The sequence below is a fragment of the Nerophis ophidion genome, linkage group LG06 (assembly GCF_033978795.1).
Source record: "Nerophis ophidion isolate RoL-2023_Sa linkage group LG06, RoL_Noph_v1.0, whole genome shotgun sequence".
NCBI lineage: Eukaryota > Metazoa > Chordata > Actinopteri > Syngnathiformes > Syngnathidae > Nerophis > Nerophis ophidion.
In genome coordinates, this window is record NC_084616.1 from 6,075,382 (window position 1) to 6,093,073 (window position 17,692).

General features: G+C 42.8%; 1 protein-coding gene across 2 annotated transcripts in view; it reads right to left on the reverse strand.

Moving 5' to 3' along the window:
* cdh26.1 (cadherin 26, tandem duplicate 1) overlaps positions 1–17,692 on the reverse strand; it is a 31,894-nt gene that overhangs the window by 11,136 nt on the left and 3,066 nt on the right. For both annotated transcript variants that reach the window (XM_061902501.1, XM_061902500.1), the window contains exons 3-13: positions 15,219–15,278; positions 15,053–15,142; positions 14,825–14,983; positions 14,600–14,747; positions 11,882–12,051; positions 11,661–11,789; positions 11,408–11,593; positions 11,073–11,338; positions 2,560–2,702; positions 2,263–2,493; positions 1,954–2,172 (exon numbers count right to left, since the gene is read on the reverse strand). In XM_061902501.1, the coding sequence (XP_061758485.1) occupies positions 1,954–2,172; positions 2,263–2,493; positions 2,560–2,702; positions 11,073–11,338; positions 11,408–11,593; positions 11,661–11,789; positions 11,882–12,051; positions 14,600–14,747; positions 14,825–14,983; positions 15,053–15,142; positions 15,219–15,278 (1,801 nt within the window). The remainder of the gene's footprint in view (positions 1–1,953; positions 2,173–2,262; positions 2,494–2,559; positions 2,703–11,072; positions 11,339–11,407; positions 11,594–11,660; positions 11,790–11,881; positions 12,052–14,599; positions 14,748–14,824; positions 14,984–15,052; positions 15,143–15,218; positions 15,279–17,692) is intronic.

Below are 17,692 nucleotides of genomic sequence, written 5' to 3' on the forward strand. Positions count from 1 at the left end.
TACCAAGACTTCACTTTCGTCAGTTGTTTGACATTCTCGGCACCCGAGGATCTTGTGAGATGACGCTGGCTGCTGCGAGCTCATATTTAAGAAGAAAATCACTAACAGGGCGGACGCAGAGAAACACATTTTATTTCTAGAGACTCCGTACCTACTGTCAAAACTCTAAAGGCCGACTGCACAGTTCCTGTCTTCACCATAAAAGACCTGTTTCATCCTGCCTGTGCTAACAAAATAAGAGTCTCAGAAAGCTAGCGTGCACAAGCTAGCAAGCTACGGAGTTTGATGCCAATGTATTCCTCCCCCGCCCTCAGCGACGGCTTTCTCACTTGCTTGCCCACCCGCACACTCACTGACGTCAGACATTAAAGGGCCACACACATATGCTACTCTCATAACAAAGTGTTTAAAAACCAGTATGCAAGTTGGACAAATGAGATACCAAATCCAACCACTTTCATGTGATATTGGACAGAAAGGAGGTCTTTTTTTTCTCCTCCATTTGAAAATGCGGACGTTATCAGCACCACTGTCTAATTCCAATCAATGCAAGTCATCAGAATCAGGTAATACACCAACTTATATTCTTGTCTTCATGAAAGAAAGGAATCTATGTGTGTTAAACATGCTTGTATTATCATTAAACACATTTAACTTGTTAACAAAAATGTCCATCATCTTCCGCTTATCCGAGGTCGGGTCGCGGGGGCAACAGCCTAAGCAGGGAAACCCAGACTTCCCTCTCCCCAGCCACTTCGTCTAGCTCTTCCCGGGGGATCCCGAGGCGTTCCCAGGCCAGCCGGGAGACATAGTCTTCCCAACGTGTCCTGGGTCTTCCCCGTGGCCTCCTACCGGTTGGACGTGCCCTAAACACCTCCCTAGGGAGGCGTTCGGGTGGCATCCTGACCAGATGCCCGAACCACCTCATCTGGCTCCTCTCCATGTGAAGGAGCAGCGGCTTTACTTTGAGTTCCTCCCGGATGGCAGAACTTCTCACCCTATCTCTAAGGGTGAGACCCAAACTCATTTCGGCCGCTTGTACCCATGATCTTATCCTTTCGGTCATGACCCAAAGCTCATGACCATAGGTGAGGATGGGAACGTAGATCGACCGGTAAATTGAGAGCTTTGCCTTCCGGCTCAGCTCCTTCTTCACCACAACGGATCGGTACAACGTCCGTATTACTGAAGACGCCGCACCGATCCGCCTGTTGACCTCACGATCCACTCTTCCCTCAATCGTGAACAAGACTCCTAGGTACTTGAACTCCTCCACTTGGGGCAGGGTCTCCTCCCCAATGCCTCCCCAAGATGGCATTCCACCCTTTTCCGGGCGAGAACCATGGACTCGGACTTGGAGGTGTTGATTCTCATTCCGGTCGCTGCAAACTGATCCAGTGAGAGCTGAAGATCCCGGTCAGATGAAGCCATCAGGACCACATCATCTGCAAAAAGCAGAGACCTAATCCTGCGGTCACCAAACCGGAACCCCTCAACGCCTTGACTGCGCCTAGAAATTCTGTCCATAAAAGTTATGAACAGAATCTGTGACCAAGGACAGCCTTGGCGGAGTCCAACCCTCACTGGAAATGTGTCCGACTTACTGCCGGCAATGCGGACCAAGTTCTGGCACTGATCCTACAGGGATCATAAATAAATAAATATAAATTATAAATAGGAATGAGGTAGATCTCCTCGACTTGGTCAATTAAAAAGTAGCTCGCCTGCAGAAAAAGTGTGAGCGCCCCTGCCTCATGTTATTGAAAAACTAAGTGGGGGTGTTGTAATGCAGTAGTTTTTCCAATAGGTGGCACTGTTGTACTGTTTATATTTTTCTTTATATGTGCACTTGCTGCTCTGCTGTTAGTTAATAAAAAAAAACTGTGCCAAAGAACACTTAATTCTGAGCGATATTTTTGCGCCATCGGTGTAGGTGAAGATGGTGATACTCACCCAAAAATAAGAGCAATCCTGCTATTATCAGTCCGATGGCAGCTGCTCCCAGACTTGTTGAGAGCCGTTCGTGGTGACAGCCGTTTCCCGCCCGGCAGTCACACACCGTGATGACTGCAGTGTCCTCTGCAGACACGCCTTGTTGATCCTCAATCAGAAGGGGCACCGTGTATTTGCCGTAGGAAAGTCTCTTCAGGCTAACCAGCCCGACTTCCTCACCTGACGCAGAATGAAGAGAAGCATGAGTGGTCTCTAGAACTTGGACCGCCTTCAGCATTGAACAGAAAAAGCTATGTTTACTACATTTACCGGTGGAGGGGTCCACTTTCCATGGCTGTAACTGGGTTGCATCATCAGGCTTCAGTGAGACGGTGAAGGGTCCGCTGTAAGGGTGTGAATCCAGATCCTTTGCAGCGATCATGACTTTGTTGAACTTGTTTCCACACATTGTGAGGCTAGTGTTGATCAGCTTTGGCTTGTTGTCGTTTATATCCAGGAGGTGAACCAGTACGGTTCCGGTGCTCGTAGCTGGAGGATCACCTTGTTAACAAATATTTGTATTATTTTGTGTTTTGTCCTAAATGCTCGTTGATCGTGGCTTCATACCATCATCTATCGCAGCCAACAGTATTTTATAAATGTTGTCATGGACAAAGGGTGACTCCCGGTCCATTTTCTTAGTGGTTGTGACTTGTCCTGTTTTCTTGTCAATTGTCACCCAATCAGCTGAGTCTTCTATCTTTGTAAACCTAGAAATTATCATGTATTCAATGCCCTGAATGACATATCATATTGCAATTGTTATTGATTCTAACAATGTGAATTATCCATGCGTTTGTTACGCCTCGTCTCGATTACTATAACGTATTATTTTCGGGTCTCCCCATGTCTATCATTAAAAGATTGCATTCGTCCATCCATTTTCTACCGCTTATTCCCTTTTGGGGTCGTGGGGGGCGCTGGCGCCTATCTCAGCTACAATCAGGCGGAAGGCGGGGTACACCCTGGACAAGTCGCCACCTCATCGCAGGGCCAGTTGGTACAAAATGCGGCTGCTAGACTTTTGACAAGAACAAGAAAGTTTGATCATATTACGCCTGTACTGTATATACCTTTATATACATATATACATACATATATACCTATACTGTATATCCCTTTATATACATATATACATACATATATACCTATACTGTATATACCTTTAGATACATAGATACATACATATATACCTATACTGTATATACCTTTATATACATATATACATACATATATACCTATACTGTATATACCTTTATATACATACATACCTATACTGTATATACCTTTATATACATATATACATACATATATACCTATACTGTATATACCTTTATATACATATATACATACATATATACCTACACTGTATATACCTTTATATACATATATACATACATATATACCTATACTGTATATACCTTTATATACATATATACATACATATATACCTATACTGTATATACCTTTATATACATATATACATACTTATATACCTATACTGGCTCACCTGCACTGGCTTCCTGTGCACTTAAGATGTGACTTTAAGGTTTTACTACTTACGTATAAAATACTACACGGTCTAGCTCCATCCTATCTTGCCGATTGTATTGTACCATATGTCCCGGCAAGAAATCTGCGTTCAAAAGACTCCGGCTTATTAGTGATTCCTAAAGCCCAAAAAAAAGTCTGCGCTATTCGGGCTCCAGTACTCTGGAATGCCCTCCCGGTAACAGTTCGAGATGCTACCTCATTAGAAGCATTTAAGTCTCACCTTAAAACTCATCTGTATACTCTGGCCTTTAAATAGACCTCCTTTTTTGACCAGTTGATCTGCCGCTTCTTTTCTTTCTCCTATGTCCCCCCCTCCCTTGTGGAGGGGGTCCGGTCCGATGACCATGGATGAAGTACTGGCTGTCCAGAGTCGAGACCCAGGATGGACCGCTCGCCTGTGTATCGGTTGGGGACATCTCTACGCTGCTGATCCGCCTCCGCTTGAGATGGTTTCCTGTGGACAGGACTCTTGCTGCTGTCTTGGATCCGCTTTGAACTGAACTCTCGCGGCTGTGTTGGAGCCACTATGGATTGAACTTTCACAGTATCATGTTAGACCCGCTCGACATCCATTGCTTTCGGTCCCCTAGTGGGGGGCGGGGGGTCCTCTCCAAGGTTTCTCATAGTCAGCATTGTCACTGGCGTCCCACTGGGTGTGAGTTTTCCTTGCCCTTTTGTGGGTTCTTCCGAGGATGTTGTAGTCGTAATGATTTGAGACATTTGTGATTTGGGGCTATATAAATAAACATTGATTGATTGAGTGAATGTCCGCTCCATATCATCTGTGTAGTTTTGAAAACAACTGCACCAGTTTAAAGAAAAATCCCAATTCATCTTTCTGAAACCTTCAACCAAGTCATCTAGATCCACATTTGACACATAATGATCAAGTCGGTCCATTTCTTTGCATTGTTGTGGTTACAAGATCCACAAAGATGTATTGACAGTAACAAAACCCCAAACCAGTTGAAGTTGGCACGTTGTGTAATTTGTAAATAATAAACAGATTACAATGATTTGCAAATCCTTTTCAACTTATATTCGAATTGAATCAACTGCAAAGACAAGACATTTAATGTTGAAACTAAGAAACACGTTTTTTTTTCCGCAAATAATTATTAACTTAAAATGTAATGGCAGCAACACATTGCAAAAGAGTTGGCATATGGACATTTTAACCAGTGTGTTACATGACCTTTCCTTTGAACAACACTCAGTAAATGTCTGGGAACTGAGGAGACACATTTTTGAAGTGGAATTCTTTCCCATTTTTGGTTGATGCACAGCTTAAGTTGTTCAACAGTCTCCCCTTCTCAAATTTTAGCTTTCACACATTTTCAACGGGAGACTGGTCTGGACTACAGGCAGGCCAGTCTCGTACCCGCGCTCTTTTACGATAAAACCACGCTGTTGTAACACCTGGCTTGGCATTGTCTCGCTGAAATAAGCAGGGGCGTCATTGAAAAAGATATTGTTTGGATAGCAACATATGTTGCTCCAAAAGCTGTGTACGTTAGCCGTGCCTTGGCCACTAATACACCCCCATACCATCACACATGCTGGCTTTTACACTTTGCGACAAGAAGAATCCGGATGGTTTTTATCCTCTTTGTTCCAGATGACATGATATCCACAGTTTCCAAAAACAATTTGAATGAAAGCTGCAATCAGCATTGGTTTGGTCCGCCTTTGGCTGCTGCCCCCGAGACCCACGGCCGGATAAGCGTTAGACGACGCCTTGGAGCCACTATTTTGAGAATCTAATGCATTGTGAAAGTAATGCAGTTGTTGTATTGAAGTGAAAATATCAGACTTCCTGTTGATTTTTGCTAAAGTATGTTGATTATCAAAATGTAGGTCTAAGTGAGACCTACATAGTGTTTTTTGTTTCATGTCTCTCTGACATTCCAACCGGAAGTTACAAGCAGTTTTGTCTGTGTTTTCTTCCTAGGGGCAGTTTGTCCGTGTTGTATTCCTAGGGGGGCGCTAGAGCGCAATTTTGAGTTTTGAGGTTAGGTTTTTTCATCAGATCGCAATTTTTGCCAGACCTGATGTGTGTGTCAAGTTTGGTGGGTTTAGAAGCATTTTAAGGGGGTCAAATAACAGCTCAAAGAGGCAAAAACGACATTTTTTAGGAGACTTTGCACAGGGGTTCTTTGAAGGCGCGTAAAATCAAAACCTGAGAACTTATCAAAACTCTGTTCTATACTTTTAATCAGAAGGGTTCAATCTCTCTCCTGTGCGAGTTTGAAGCCAAAACAACAAACGCACTCAGAAGAGATAATGTTTGAAGAAAGGTGACCGGTTTTCACAAAACTTTTGTTTTGAAGGGAATGCAAACTTCCTGTTGATTTTTGTTGGTGGTTGTCAATCTATGAAATGTAGGTCTAAGCGAGACCTACATAGAGGTTTTTGTTTCATGTCTCTCCGAGATTCTTACCGGAAGTTACAAGCAATTTTGTCTGTGTTTTCTTCCTAGGAGCAGTTTTTTCAGTGTTTTATTCAAAAATAGCGCTAGAGAGCAATTTTGAGTTTTGGGGTCTGGTTTTTTCATTAGATCGCAATATTCGCCAGTCCTTATGTGTGCGCCAAGTTTGGTGACTTTTGAAGCATTTTAAAAGGGGTCAAATTACAGCGCAAAGAGGCAAAAATTGCATTTTTTGCGAAAATTTTATTTTGAAGGGGTTTTTGCCAACTTCCTGTAGATTTTTGCTGAAAGAAGTGAGTGTATGAAAATTGGATATTAGTCAGACCTACATAGGAGTTTTTGTTTCATTCCTAACAGAAGTTACATGCAGTTTTGTCTGTAATTTTTTCCTAGGGGACGCTAGAGCGCAATTTTCATTTTGGGGGATTGGTTGCTTAATATGTTGGGAAAGTTTGCTATACCGACGTGTGTGTCAAATTTGGTGAGTTTTGAAGCATGTTAAGGGGGTCAAATTACAGCGTGTAGGTGCGGAATAATAATAAAACACAGCAGTTTAAATAGGGTCCTTGGCCCATGGCAAAGGACTCCTGTGGAGTCCTTTGCCATGGGCCTGCGGACCCTAAATATGGAGTATAAATAGTCAGACCACACAACACTTTTCCACTATGCATCAGTCCATCTTAGATGAGCTCGGGCCCAGTGAAGCCGCCGGCATTTTTGGGTGTTGTTGATAAATGCTTTTTGCTTTGCATAGTATAGTTTCAACTTGCACTTACCGATAAAGCGACAAACGGTAGTTTTCTAAAGTGTTCCTGAGGGTTAGGGTTAAGGTCCAGGTATCCTTTACACACTGATAGATGAGCTCGGGCCCAGCGAAGTCGGCGGCATTTTTGGGTGTTGTTGATAAATGCTTTTTGTTTTGCATAGTATAGTTTCAACTTGCACTTACCGATAAAGCGACAAACAGTAGTTTTCTAAAGTGTTCCTGAGGGTTAGGGTTAAGGTCCAGATATCCTTTACACACTGATGTCACTTTTTGATGCAGTACCGCCTAAAGGAGTTCAAGCTCACGGGCATATATTGTTGGTTTTCAGCGCAGAGAGTTTTCCAGATTCTCTCAATCTTTTGATGATTTACGGAGCGTAGATGGTGAGATCCCAAAATGTATTGCAATAGCTGGTTGAAAAATGTTTTTCAACAATTTGCTCAGGCGTTTGTCGACAAAGTGGTGACCCTTCGCCCCGTCCTTGTTTGTGAATGAGTGAGCATTTCATGGACGCTCCTTTTATAGCCAAGCATGGCACCCACCTGTTCCCAATCAGCCTGTTCACCTGTGGGATGTTCAAAATAAGTGTTTGATGAGCATTCCTCAACTTTCTCAGTCTTTTTGCCACTTGTGCCAGCTTTTTTTGAAACATGTTGCAGGCATTAAATTCCAAATAAGCTAATATTCGCAAAAAAATAACAAAGTTTTCCAGTTCGGACGTCAAGTATCTTGTCTTTGAAGTCTATTCAATTGAATATAAGTTGAAAAGGATTTGCAAATCATTGTATTCTCTTTTTATTACACGACGTGAAAACTTTACCGTTTTTGGGTTTTGTACATAGAAAGATTGGATCACCGTGTTAGTATTAAAATATATTTTCTAGAAAAAGCCTACCCAATGGCTTACAGAAGAAACTAGAGCTCTTAAACTATCATGTTGAAAAGCTGGAACCCAAAATGGGTTGAGGTTTTTCATCAAGCATGGAGTGATGGTTTAATAACTTATAAACGCATGCTTACCTTAGCTAAAGCTAATTACTTCTCCAATCTCATCCGCCTGGTCAAAAACAATCCTAAATATTTGTTTAGTAGAGTAGCATCGCTAATCCAACAAGGGACTCCTTCCAGTAGCTCCACCCACTCGCCAGATGACTTTACGAATTTCATTAATAAGAAAATTTAACTCGTTAGAAAGGAGATCAAAGACAAAGCGTCCCAGCTACAACTGGGTTCTATTAACACTAGGGGTGGGCAAATTAATGCGTTAATTACGCGTTAACTCGTCAATCTATTAACGCCGACAATTATTTTATCGCACATTTGCGTATGTTGATTACATGCTTTTATTTTGTTAACGCCTTTTCTTAACAAGATGGCGTGGAGGGGCTCTTGGTAAAGATGGAACGTTTGGCAAAAATACCGGACAATTCTGCAAATGTCATGGCTGGCTTACAGCGTGGTCACTCCGGGATCACTTACGACCGCCAGACAATTCTGGATGTGGATAGATCGGGCCGTTTTGGACTGAATGAGGCGTGCTAGCTAGCATGGGAATACTTTGCCGGCTACATCCAGCGGCCTGTGAAGCAGCGGAGTATATGTGTTGTCTGTCTATTTATGAATAATGCAGACCAGGAGTGTTGGCTGAGTTCTTAACGTTTGCTTTCAGAGCGTGCATATCACAACATACAAGATGTAGTCATGGCGACACAACCTATACCGGGCTACCGCGCAAGCTCGTCACTCCTGTTGCATGCTGGGTAGGGTAGTTCTTTTATTCCCTGGCTCATAACATCACAATATAGTACCATGTATATGATGCCTTCAGTTTATCAAAGCACCAAGCAAACAATCGGAAAATTCCCATCATATCAATTCCTAGATATGGTCATAATTATTTTAAGTGCACTACGCAGAATAAACACAACATTATTAATATAGCTACTACGGATAATTTGATCCAAAATTCCCTAAAACAGCCCACTACCTATAATATAGGTTTTTTAAACATAAGATCCCTGATAAAAAAAAAAAAAAATTCTGCTGTTACCTCAGAAATTGCCTGTTCAGATGTTATGATTGTGGCTCAGAGATTTGTATGTAGATTATATTTATTTTCCATAACAAACAGGATAACTTAAATACCCTGGCAGTGGCAATAAGCTTAAATGTTTGTATTTACATTTTTGGAGTTGATTTTCATCAAATATGCTATTTAACTGCTACTGTTTAACAAGGACAGATTTAAATTGTGTTTGCACAACAAATGTTTTGGCGCTTTTGTTCATGTGGGAGAATATTCCAATAAAGGTGCACTACACACTACTTTTGAATTCATTATTGGGCTTTGCGTATACAATGCAGTTAATCGCGATTAATCGGAGAAATAGTGCGATTAACTTCGATTATAATTTGTAATCGTTGCCCGGCCCTAATTAACACAGATACGACAGTATATACGATTGATATTGCCCTCCAAAATAGTCTCTCTCTTTGTATGGGTAAAAAACAAACACACTTCCTGGGAAACATATCAAGGAACTGTTTGTAATATTAGGACCATCAGTGCTAAATATTATAAACTTATCACTTTCCTCTGGCACTGTTCCCCTAGCATTCAAAAAAGCGGCTATTCATCTTCCGCTCAAAAGACTCAACCTCGATCCTGACCTCATGGTAAACTACCGGATGTCCTCACATTTACAGTCCCCTCCAAGGTTTCTTATTGTCATCCTATTGGGTTGAGGTTTGTTTTTTTGGCCCTGATGTGGGATATGAGCTAAGGACGTGGTTGTGGCTTGTGCAGCCCTTTGAGACCCTTCTGATTTAGGGCTATATAGGTAAACTTTGATGGATTGATTGATTATATCCATCCATCCATCCATCTTCTTCCGCTTATCCAAGGTCGGGTCGTGGGGGCAGCAGCCTAAGCAGGGAAGCCCAGACTTCCCTCTCCCCAGCCACTTCGTCTAGCTCTTCCCGGGGGATCCCGAGGCGTTCCCAGGCCAGCCGGGAGACATAGTCTTCCCAACGTGTCCTGGGTCTTCCCCGTGGCCTCCTACCGGTTGGGCGTGCCCTAAACACCTCCCTCGGGAGGCGTTCGGGTGGCATCCTGACCAGATGCCCGAACCACTTCATCTGGCTCCTCTCGATGTGGAAAAGCAGCGGCTTTACTTTGAGTTCCTCCCGGATGGCAGAGCTTCTCACCCTATCTCTAAGGGAGAGACCCGCCTCATTTGGGCCGCTTGTACCCGTGATCTTATCCTTTCGGTCATGACCCGAAGCTCATGACCATAGGTGAGGATGGGAACGTAGATCGACCGTTAAATTGAGAGCTTTGCCTTCCGGCTCAGCTCCTTCTTCACCACAACAGATCGGTACAACGTCCGCATTACTGAAGACGCCGCACCGATCCGCCTGTCGATCTCACCATCCACTCTTCCCTCACTCGTGAACAAGACCCCTAGGTACTTGAACTCCTCCGCTTGGGGCAGGGTCTCTTCCCCAACCCGGAGATGGCACTCCACCCTTTTCCGGGAGAGAACCATGGATTCGGATTTGGAGGTGCTGATTCTCATTCCGGCCGCTTCACACGCGGCTGCGAACCGATCCAGTGAGAGCTGAAGATCCCGGCCAGATGAAGCCAACAGGACCACATCGTCATCAAAAACAGAGATCTAATCCCGCGGCCACCAAACCGGAACCCCTCAATGCCTTGACTGCGCCTAGAAATTCTGTCCATAAAAGTTATGAACAGAATCGGTGACAAAGGGCAACCTTGGCGGAGTCCAACCCTCACTGGAAACGTGTTCGACTTACTGCGGATCAAGCTCTGGCACTGATCGTACAGGGATCGGACCGCCATAATAAGACAGTCCGATACCCCATACTCTCTGAGCACTCCCCACAGGACTTCCCGAGGGACACGGTCGAATGCCTTCTCCAAGTCCACAAAGCACATGTGGACTGGTCGGGCAAACTCCCATGCACCCTCAAGAACCCTGCCGAGAGTATAGAGCTGGTCCACAGTTCCACGACCAGCACGAAAACCACACTGTTCCTCCTGAATCCGAGGTTCGACTATCCGGCGTAGCCTCCTCTCCAGTACACCTGAATAAACCTTACCGGGAAGGCTGAGGCTCATTATAATGAGCTTAAAAAATGTTCTTCGACTGACGTCTGTTGAAAGGTTTGTATATATGGGAATACTTGGAATAAAGTAAAAGCATCCACTTCCTTTTAGAAGTTGTCACTCTAGATCTAGCCATTCATCAGCCAGCATGAGGAGTTTGATTCTTGAAGATGTGATAATCCAATCATGTAAACACCCACCTAATGTTGGATATGTCCGAGTCCACATCAAGAACCTTTGGAGTGTACAGCAATCTTCCCGGTTCCTGCTCTTCCTTCTCGTAGACTTTGACGGTATAGTTTTCAAAGTCAGGAGGGTCATTGACGTCCGTCACTTTCATCGTAATGTTAACGGTATCCCAGAAGCCTTTGCTGGTGGTTGCTGGGTCCCCGCAGACATACAATGCTTCCTCATTCTCTACCCTGACTTGCAGCCTTGTCATGGTTGTTCTCTCGAAATCGTTCCCCTGGAGGGCACACATGCCAAGTCAGCTTTGGTGCAGTTCCGGTCGTGCTTGAAAACAAGACACATTTACCTTGACGACACTCAAAATACCCTCATTAGTCTCAGGGTCGGTTTCAATTTTGTAGTTGTTTTCCTCATTTCCTTCGACAAAGAAGTATTTGGCCCGCCAAGCAGGGGTTTTAGGAGTGTCTTTGTCGTCTACTGAAAGCCTTAAAACATTTTCACGTGTGACCATTTCCTGAATTTCGCCAAGATACTGCATAGATGGAGCATCAACATCATTAAGAACTTCAATAGTATGATTATCAAAAAACCAAGCTTGCCTTCTTTGCTTTGAACCTCGGAGGATGACTGTTGCTGTCAATGATATTGAGAGTGACGACCGCACTCGATGACAGGGATGGTTTTCCATGGTCTTTCGCCTCAAGTATTATTTCGTACATCTTCACTTTCTGAAACATAAATATAGACCGGTGTTATACTTGGGATGTCACGTCAACAAGTTTGATCATCCGGCTTGAGGTAGGAAGTTAGCGAGACTTACGTCGTAGTCAAAACATCCTGTAAAATTAAGCCGAGCCAACCGGTCGTCAATCCGGTGTAAATCCATTTTGGGGAGTTGTGGGGACTGTGATATGACACTCAGGCTAACGGTGGAGTTAGGGGTGCTCACTTCATCAGGGTCTGTGACCTCGATCCAAACTGGCAAGAGGCCTTGGCAGGAGTTGACACCAAAGGTAGTGAGAGGAAACAATAAAGAATAATTAAAGCTGCAAGCAGCGTTGGTCGGGTCCGTCTTTGGCCACTGCCAAGCCGTGGTCTAAGTCAGACCTGCATAGAAGTTTTTGTTGCATGTCTCTACTACATTCCTAACAGAAGTTACAAGCAGTTTTGTCAGGGTTTTTTTCTTAGGGGGCGCTAAAGCACAATTATGACTTTAGGGGTTTGGTTTTTTATTTGATGGCAATTTTTGCCAGTCCTGATGTGTGTGTAAAATTTGGTGAGTTTTGAAGCATGTTAAGGGGGTGAAATTACAGATCGGCGTTTCTGGATGTTGTTGATAAATGGCTTTCGCTTGGCATAGTAGAGCTTTAACTTGCACTTTGAATCATTTTAAGGGGGTCAAACTACAGCTCAAAGAGGCAAAAATGACGTTTTTTAGGAAAATTTGCGTAGGGGTTCTTTGAAGGCGCGTAAAATCAAAACCGGAGCAGTAATCAAAACTCTGATCTATACTTTTAATCAGAAGGGTCCAAACTCTCTCCTGTGCGAGTTTGAAGCCGAAACGACAAACGCGCTCAGAGGAGATAACTTTTGAAAAAAGGTGACGGTTGTTTACAAAACTTTTATTTTGAAGGGGTAATTTTGAACTTCCTGTTGATTTTTGCCGAAGGATATCAATTATCTAAATGTAGGTCTAAGTGAGACCTACATAGAAGTTTTTGTTTCATGTCTTTCCGGCATTCCTACCGGAAGTTACAAGCAGTTTTGTCTGTGTTTTCTTCCTGGAAGCAGTTTTTTCTGTGTTTTATTCAAAAATTGCGCTAAAACTCAAAATTGCGCTAGAGCGCAATTTTGAGTTTTATTATTATTATTTTTTCATCAGATCGCAATTTCTGCCAGTCCTGATGTGTCTGCCAAGTTTGGTGAGTTTTGAAGCATTTTAAGGGGGTCAAATTACAGCTCAAAGAGGCAAAAATAGCATTTTTTGCGAAAATTTAGCTTTGAAAGAGTTTTTGCAAAATTTCTGTTGATTTTAGGTATAGGAGTTTCTAATGGGGAATCTAGGTCTAAGTCAGTTCTACATAGAGGATTTTGTTTCATGTCTCTACAACATTCCTAACGGAAGTTACAAACAGTCTGTTTTTCTCTCCTTCCTAGGGGGCGCTAGCGCGCAATTTAGATTTTTCTGGTTTGGCTGCCTAATAAGTTGGGAAGGCATGCCCGACCGACGCGTGTGTCAAATTTGGTGAGTTTTGAAGCATGTTAAGGGGGTCAAAATACAGCGCATAGGCGAGTATAGGTGCGGAAGAAAGAAAGAATAATAAAACGTTACAGTTTCAATAGGGTCCTTGCAGGGCGGACCTTAATAATAAAACGTTACAGTTTCAATAGGGTCCTTGGCCCATGGCAAAGGACTCGTGTGGAGTCCTTTGCCGAAGGCAGGGCGGACCTTAATAATAAAACGTTACAGTTTCAATAGGGTCCTTGGCCCATGGCAAAGGACTCCTGTGGAGTCCTTTGCCATAGGCAGGGCGGACCTTAATAATAAAACGTTACAGTTTCAATAGGGTCCTTGCCCATGGCAAAGGACTCCTGTGGAGTCCTTTGCCATAGGCAGGGCGGACCTTAATAATAAAACGTTACAGTTTCAATAGGGTCCTTGGCCTATGGCAAAGGACTGTGGAGTCCTTTGCCATAGGCAGGGCGGACCTTAATAATAAAACGTTACAGTTTCAATAGGGTCCTTGGCCCATGGCAAAGGACCCCTGTGGAGTCCTTTGCCATAGGCAGGGCAGACCTTAATAATAAAACGTTACAGTTTCAATAGGGTCCTTGCCCATGGCAAAGGACTCCAGTGGAGTCCTTTGCCATAGGCAGGGCGGACCCTAATAATAAATGATAAATGGGTTGTACTTGTATAGCGCTTTTCTACCTTCAAGGTACTCAAAGCGCTTTGACATTACTTCCACATTTACCCATTCACACACACATTCACACACTGATGGAGGGAGCTGCCATGCAAGGCGCCAACCAGCACCCATCAGGAGCAAGGGTGAAGTGTCTTGCTCAGGACACAACGGACGTGATGAGGTTGGTACTAGGCGGGAATTGAACCAGGGACGCTCGGGTTGCGCACGGCCACTCTTCCCACTGCGCCACGCCGTCCCCCCATAAAATAATAATAAATAATAAAACGTTACAGTTTCAATAGGGTCCTTGGCCCATGGCAAAGGACTCCTGTGGAGTTCTTTGCCATGGGCCAAGGACCCTAATAAATAATTGACCCTGTTTCATATATTTTTTCACAAAAAGCTCCGTATGTTCAATTTTCTAGTTGAATAGACGACTCAAGATTTAGCTTGAAGTTGCCAGATTTGTTAGGAAAATGAACAATTAGTCACTTTTTCATTCTCTTGCTTCCACTGTAAAGAAATCCATAAAAGCGGATAAATACCCAGTAACTGGCAAATGTATGTAGGCCTGTGGCCCTCACATTGCTACGTGGTTAGCGTGTCACGTGTTTTGTTCTGAAACTCACCTTCCGGTGTGTTCTCGCTCACATCAACGCTCATTCGTGGATGGAGAAATGCCGGTGCGTTGTCATTAATGTCCTGTATTTTTACATCAAATGCTAATTGTCTGTCTATTTTGCTGCCGGTATTTACGTCCAAGATGTTGAACTTGATCTGTGGGTTGGGAAGTGTTCTAGTTTTCTGAATGAAGATTAGAAAAATGATAAATGCAAGATGCACTTTGATCTTACGTGAAAGAAGGCGTGCTTCTCTCTGTCAATGGGTTTGTGGGCGAAGACTTTCCCACTTTGTTCGTCAATAGAGAACACACCAAGTGGCTCCTCAGTCACACCCATTCCACTTATCACATATTTATGATTTCTGTGTTCATGAATCCTGTCATTGAACATCTGCAAAGAAAAAGCACGGTTGAGTTGTTGACTGCATGTTGGGAGTTTGCTACAAAATGTTGTTTTAACCTGAGCAATTGGTTTCGGGTACGGTCCTGGGTCTTCCTCCACTAGTTCAATGGAAGACATAGCCCACCTTTTGGAACGTGCTAAAAGCTCCTGTTGGACACACAATAGCCAAATAGCACATGTTCTTGCAAGTCAGTGTGAAAGTGAAAGTGAAAGTGAAAGTTACCCGCTTGGTACGCTGGCCGTTGTGCCCTCGAGGAGAGGCCAGTGTCGACATAACTACAGCCTACGGAAACAACAGAACAGGGTCACTCTGAAAGCACTTAGCTCAGTCAAGGCTCAAACATCGATCCCCTGCAAAATACTTTTAAATGTGTCTTTAACTTTACAGTTGTTACCTTAATTCTGGAGAAACTGGGCAGCGTTTGATTCATGTTACCCACAGATGATAGTTGAAGACCCATAAAATACTTGGAGCTTTCCTCTGCATTCTGACCACATGCATTCTTAAATGTGGGGATAGTACAAACCCACAGTGTTACTAAAAATTAAAGCTGCGAGCAGCATTGGTCGGGTCCGCCTTTGGCTGCTGCCGCCGCTACTCAAACCCTGGTCTAAGGCAGACCTACATATAGGTTTTTATTTCATGTCTCTACGACATTTCTAACAGAAGTTACATGCAGTTTTGTCTGGGTTTTTTCCTAGGGGGCGCTAAGCACAATTTAGATTTTTGGGGTTTGTTTTTTTATTAGATGCTAGTTTTTGCCAGTCCTGATGTGTGTGTAAAATTTGGTGAGTTTTGAAGCATGTTAAGGGGGTCAAATTATAGATCGGCAATTCTGGATGTTGTTGATAAGTGGCTTTCGGTCTTCATAACAGAGCTTTAACATGCACTTTGAAGCATTTTAAGTGGGTCAAATTACAGCTCAAAGAGGCAAAAATGTCATTTTTTTAGGAAAATTTGCGCAGGGGTTTTTTGAAGGCGCGTAAAACCCAAACCGGACAACTTATCAAAACTCTTTCAATAACTTTTAGTCAGAAGGGTTGAAAGTCTTTCCTGTGCGAGTTTGAAGCCGAAACGACAAACGGGCTCAGAGGAGATAACGTTTGAAAAAAGGTGACGGGTGTTTACAAAACTTTTAATTTGAAGGGGTAATTTTTAACTTCCTGTTGATTTTTGCTGAAGGATGTCAATTGTTAAAATGTAGGTCTAAGTGAGACCTACATAGAGGTTTTTTTTCATGTCCGTCCGACATTCCTACTAGAAGTTACAAGCAGTTTTGTCTGTTTTCTCTTCCTAGGAGCAGTTTTTTCTGTGCTTTATTCAAAAATTGCGCTAGAGCGCATTTTTTAATTTTCGGGTTTGGTTTTTTTCATTAGATCGCAATTTTAGCCAGTACTGATGTGTGTGCCAAGTTTGGTAAGTTTTGAAGCATTTTAAGGGGGTCAAATTACAGCTCAAAGAGGCAAAAATAGCATTTTTTGCGAAAATTTTGCTTTGAATGGGTTTTTGCAAAATTGTTGTTGATTTTTGCCCTAGAAGATACAGTTATGAAATCTAGGTGTAAGTCAGCCCTACATAGAGGTTTTTGTTTCATGTTTCTATGACATTCCTAACGGAAGTTACGAGCAGTCTGTATTTTTTTCTTTCTAAAACTCACCAAATTTGACACACACGTCAGTCCGGCAAACCTTCCCAACTTATTAAGCAACCAAACCCCAAAAATCAAAATTGCACGTTAGCGCCCCCTAGGAAGAAACAGACTGCTTGTAACTTCCGCTAGCAATGTCGTAGAGACATGAAACAAAAACCTCCATGTAGGTCTGACTTAGACCTAAATTTCCAATTAGAAACGTCTACAGCAAAAATCAACAGAAAGTTGGCAAAAACCACTTCAAAACAAAATTTTCGCAAAAAATGCAATTTTTTTCCTCTTTGAGCTTTAATTTTACCCCCTTAAAATGCTTCAAAACTCACCAAACTTGGCACACACATCAGGACTGGCAAAAATTGCGATCTAATGAAAAAACCAAACCCCAAAACTCAAAATTGCGCTCTATCGCAATTTTTGAATAAAACACAGAAACAACTGCTCCTAGGAAGAGAAAACAGATACAACTGCTTGTAACTTCCGGTAGGAATGTCGGACAGACATCAAACAAAAACCTCAATGTAGGTCTCACTTAGACCTACGTTTTAATAATTGACATCCTTCAGCAAAAATCAACAGGAAGTTGGCAAAAACCACTTCAAAACAAAATTTTCGCAAATAATACAATTTTTGCCTCTTTGAACTGTAATTTGAGCCCCTTAAAATGCTTCAAAACTCACCAAACTTGGCACAGACATCAGGACTGGAAAAAATTGTGATCTAATGAAAAAAACAAACCACAAAACTCAAAATTGCGCTACATAAAACACAGAAAAAACTGCTGCTAGGAAGAAAACACAGACAAAACTTCTTGTAACTTTCGGTAAGAATGTCAGAGAGACCTGAAACAAAAACTTCTATGTAGGTCTCACTTAGACCTACATTTTAATAGTCGACATCCTTCAGCAAAAATCAACAGGAAGTTAAAAATTACCCCTTCAAAATAAAAGTTTTGTAAACACCTGTCACCTTTTTTCAAACGTTATTTTCTCTGAGCGCGTTTGTCGTTTCGGTTTCAAACTCGCACAGGACAGAGTTTGAACCCTTC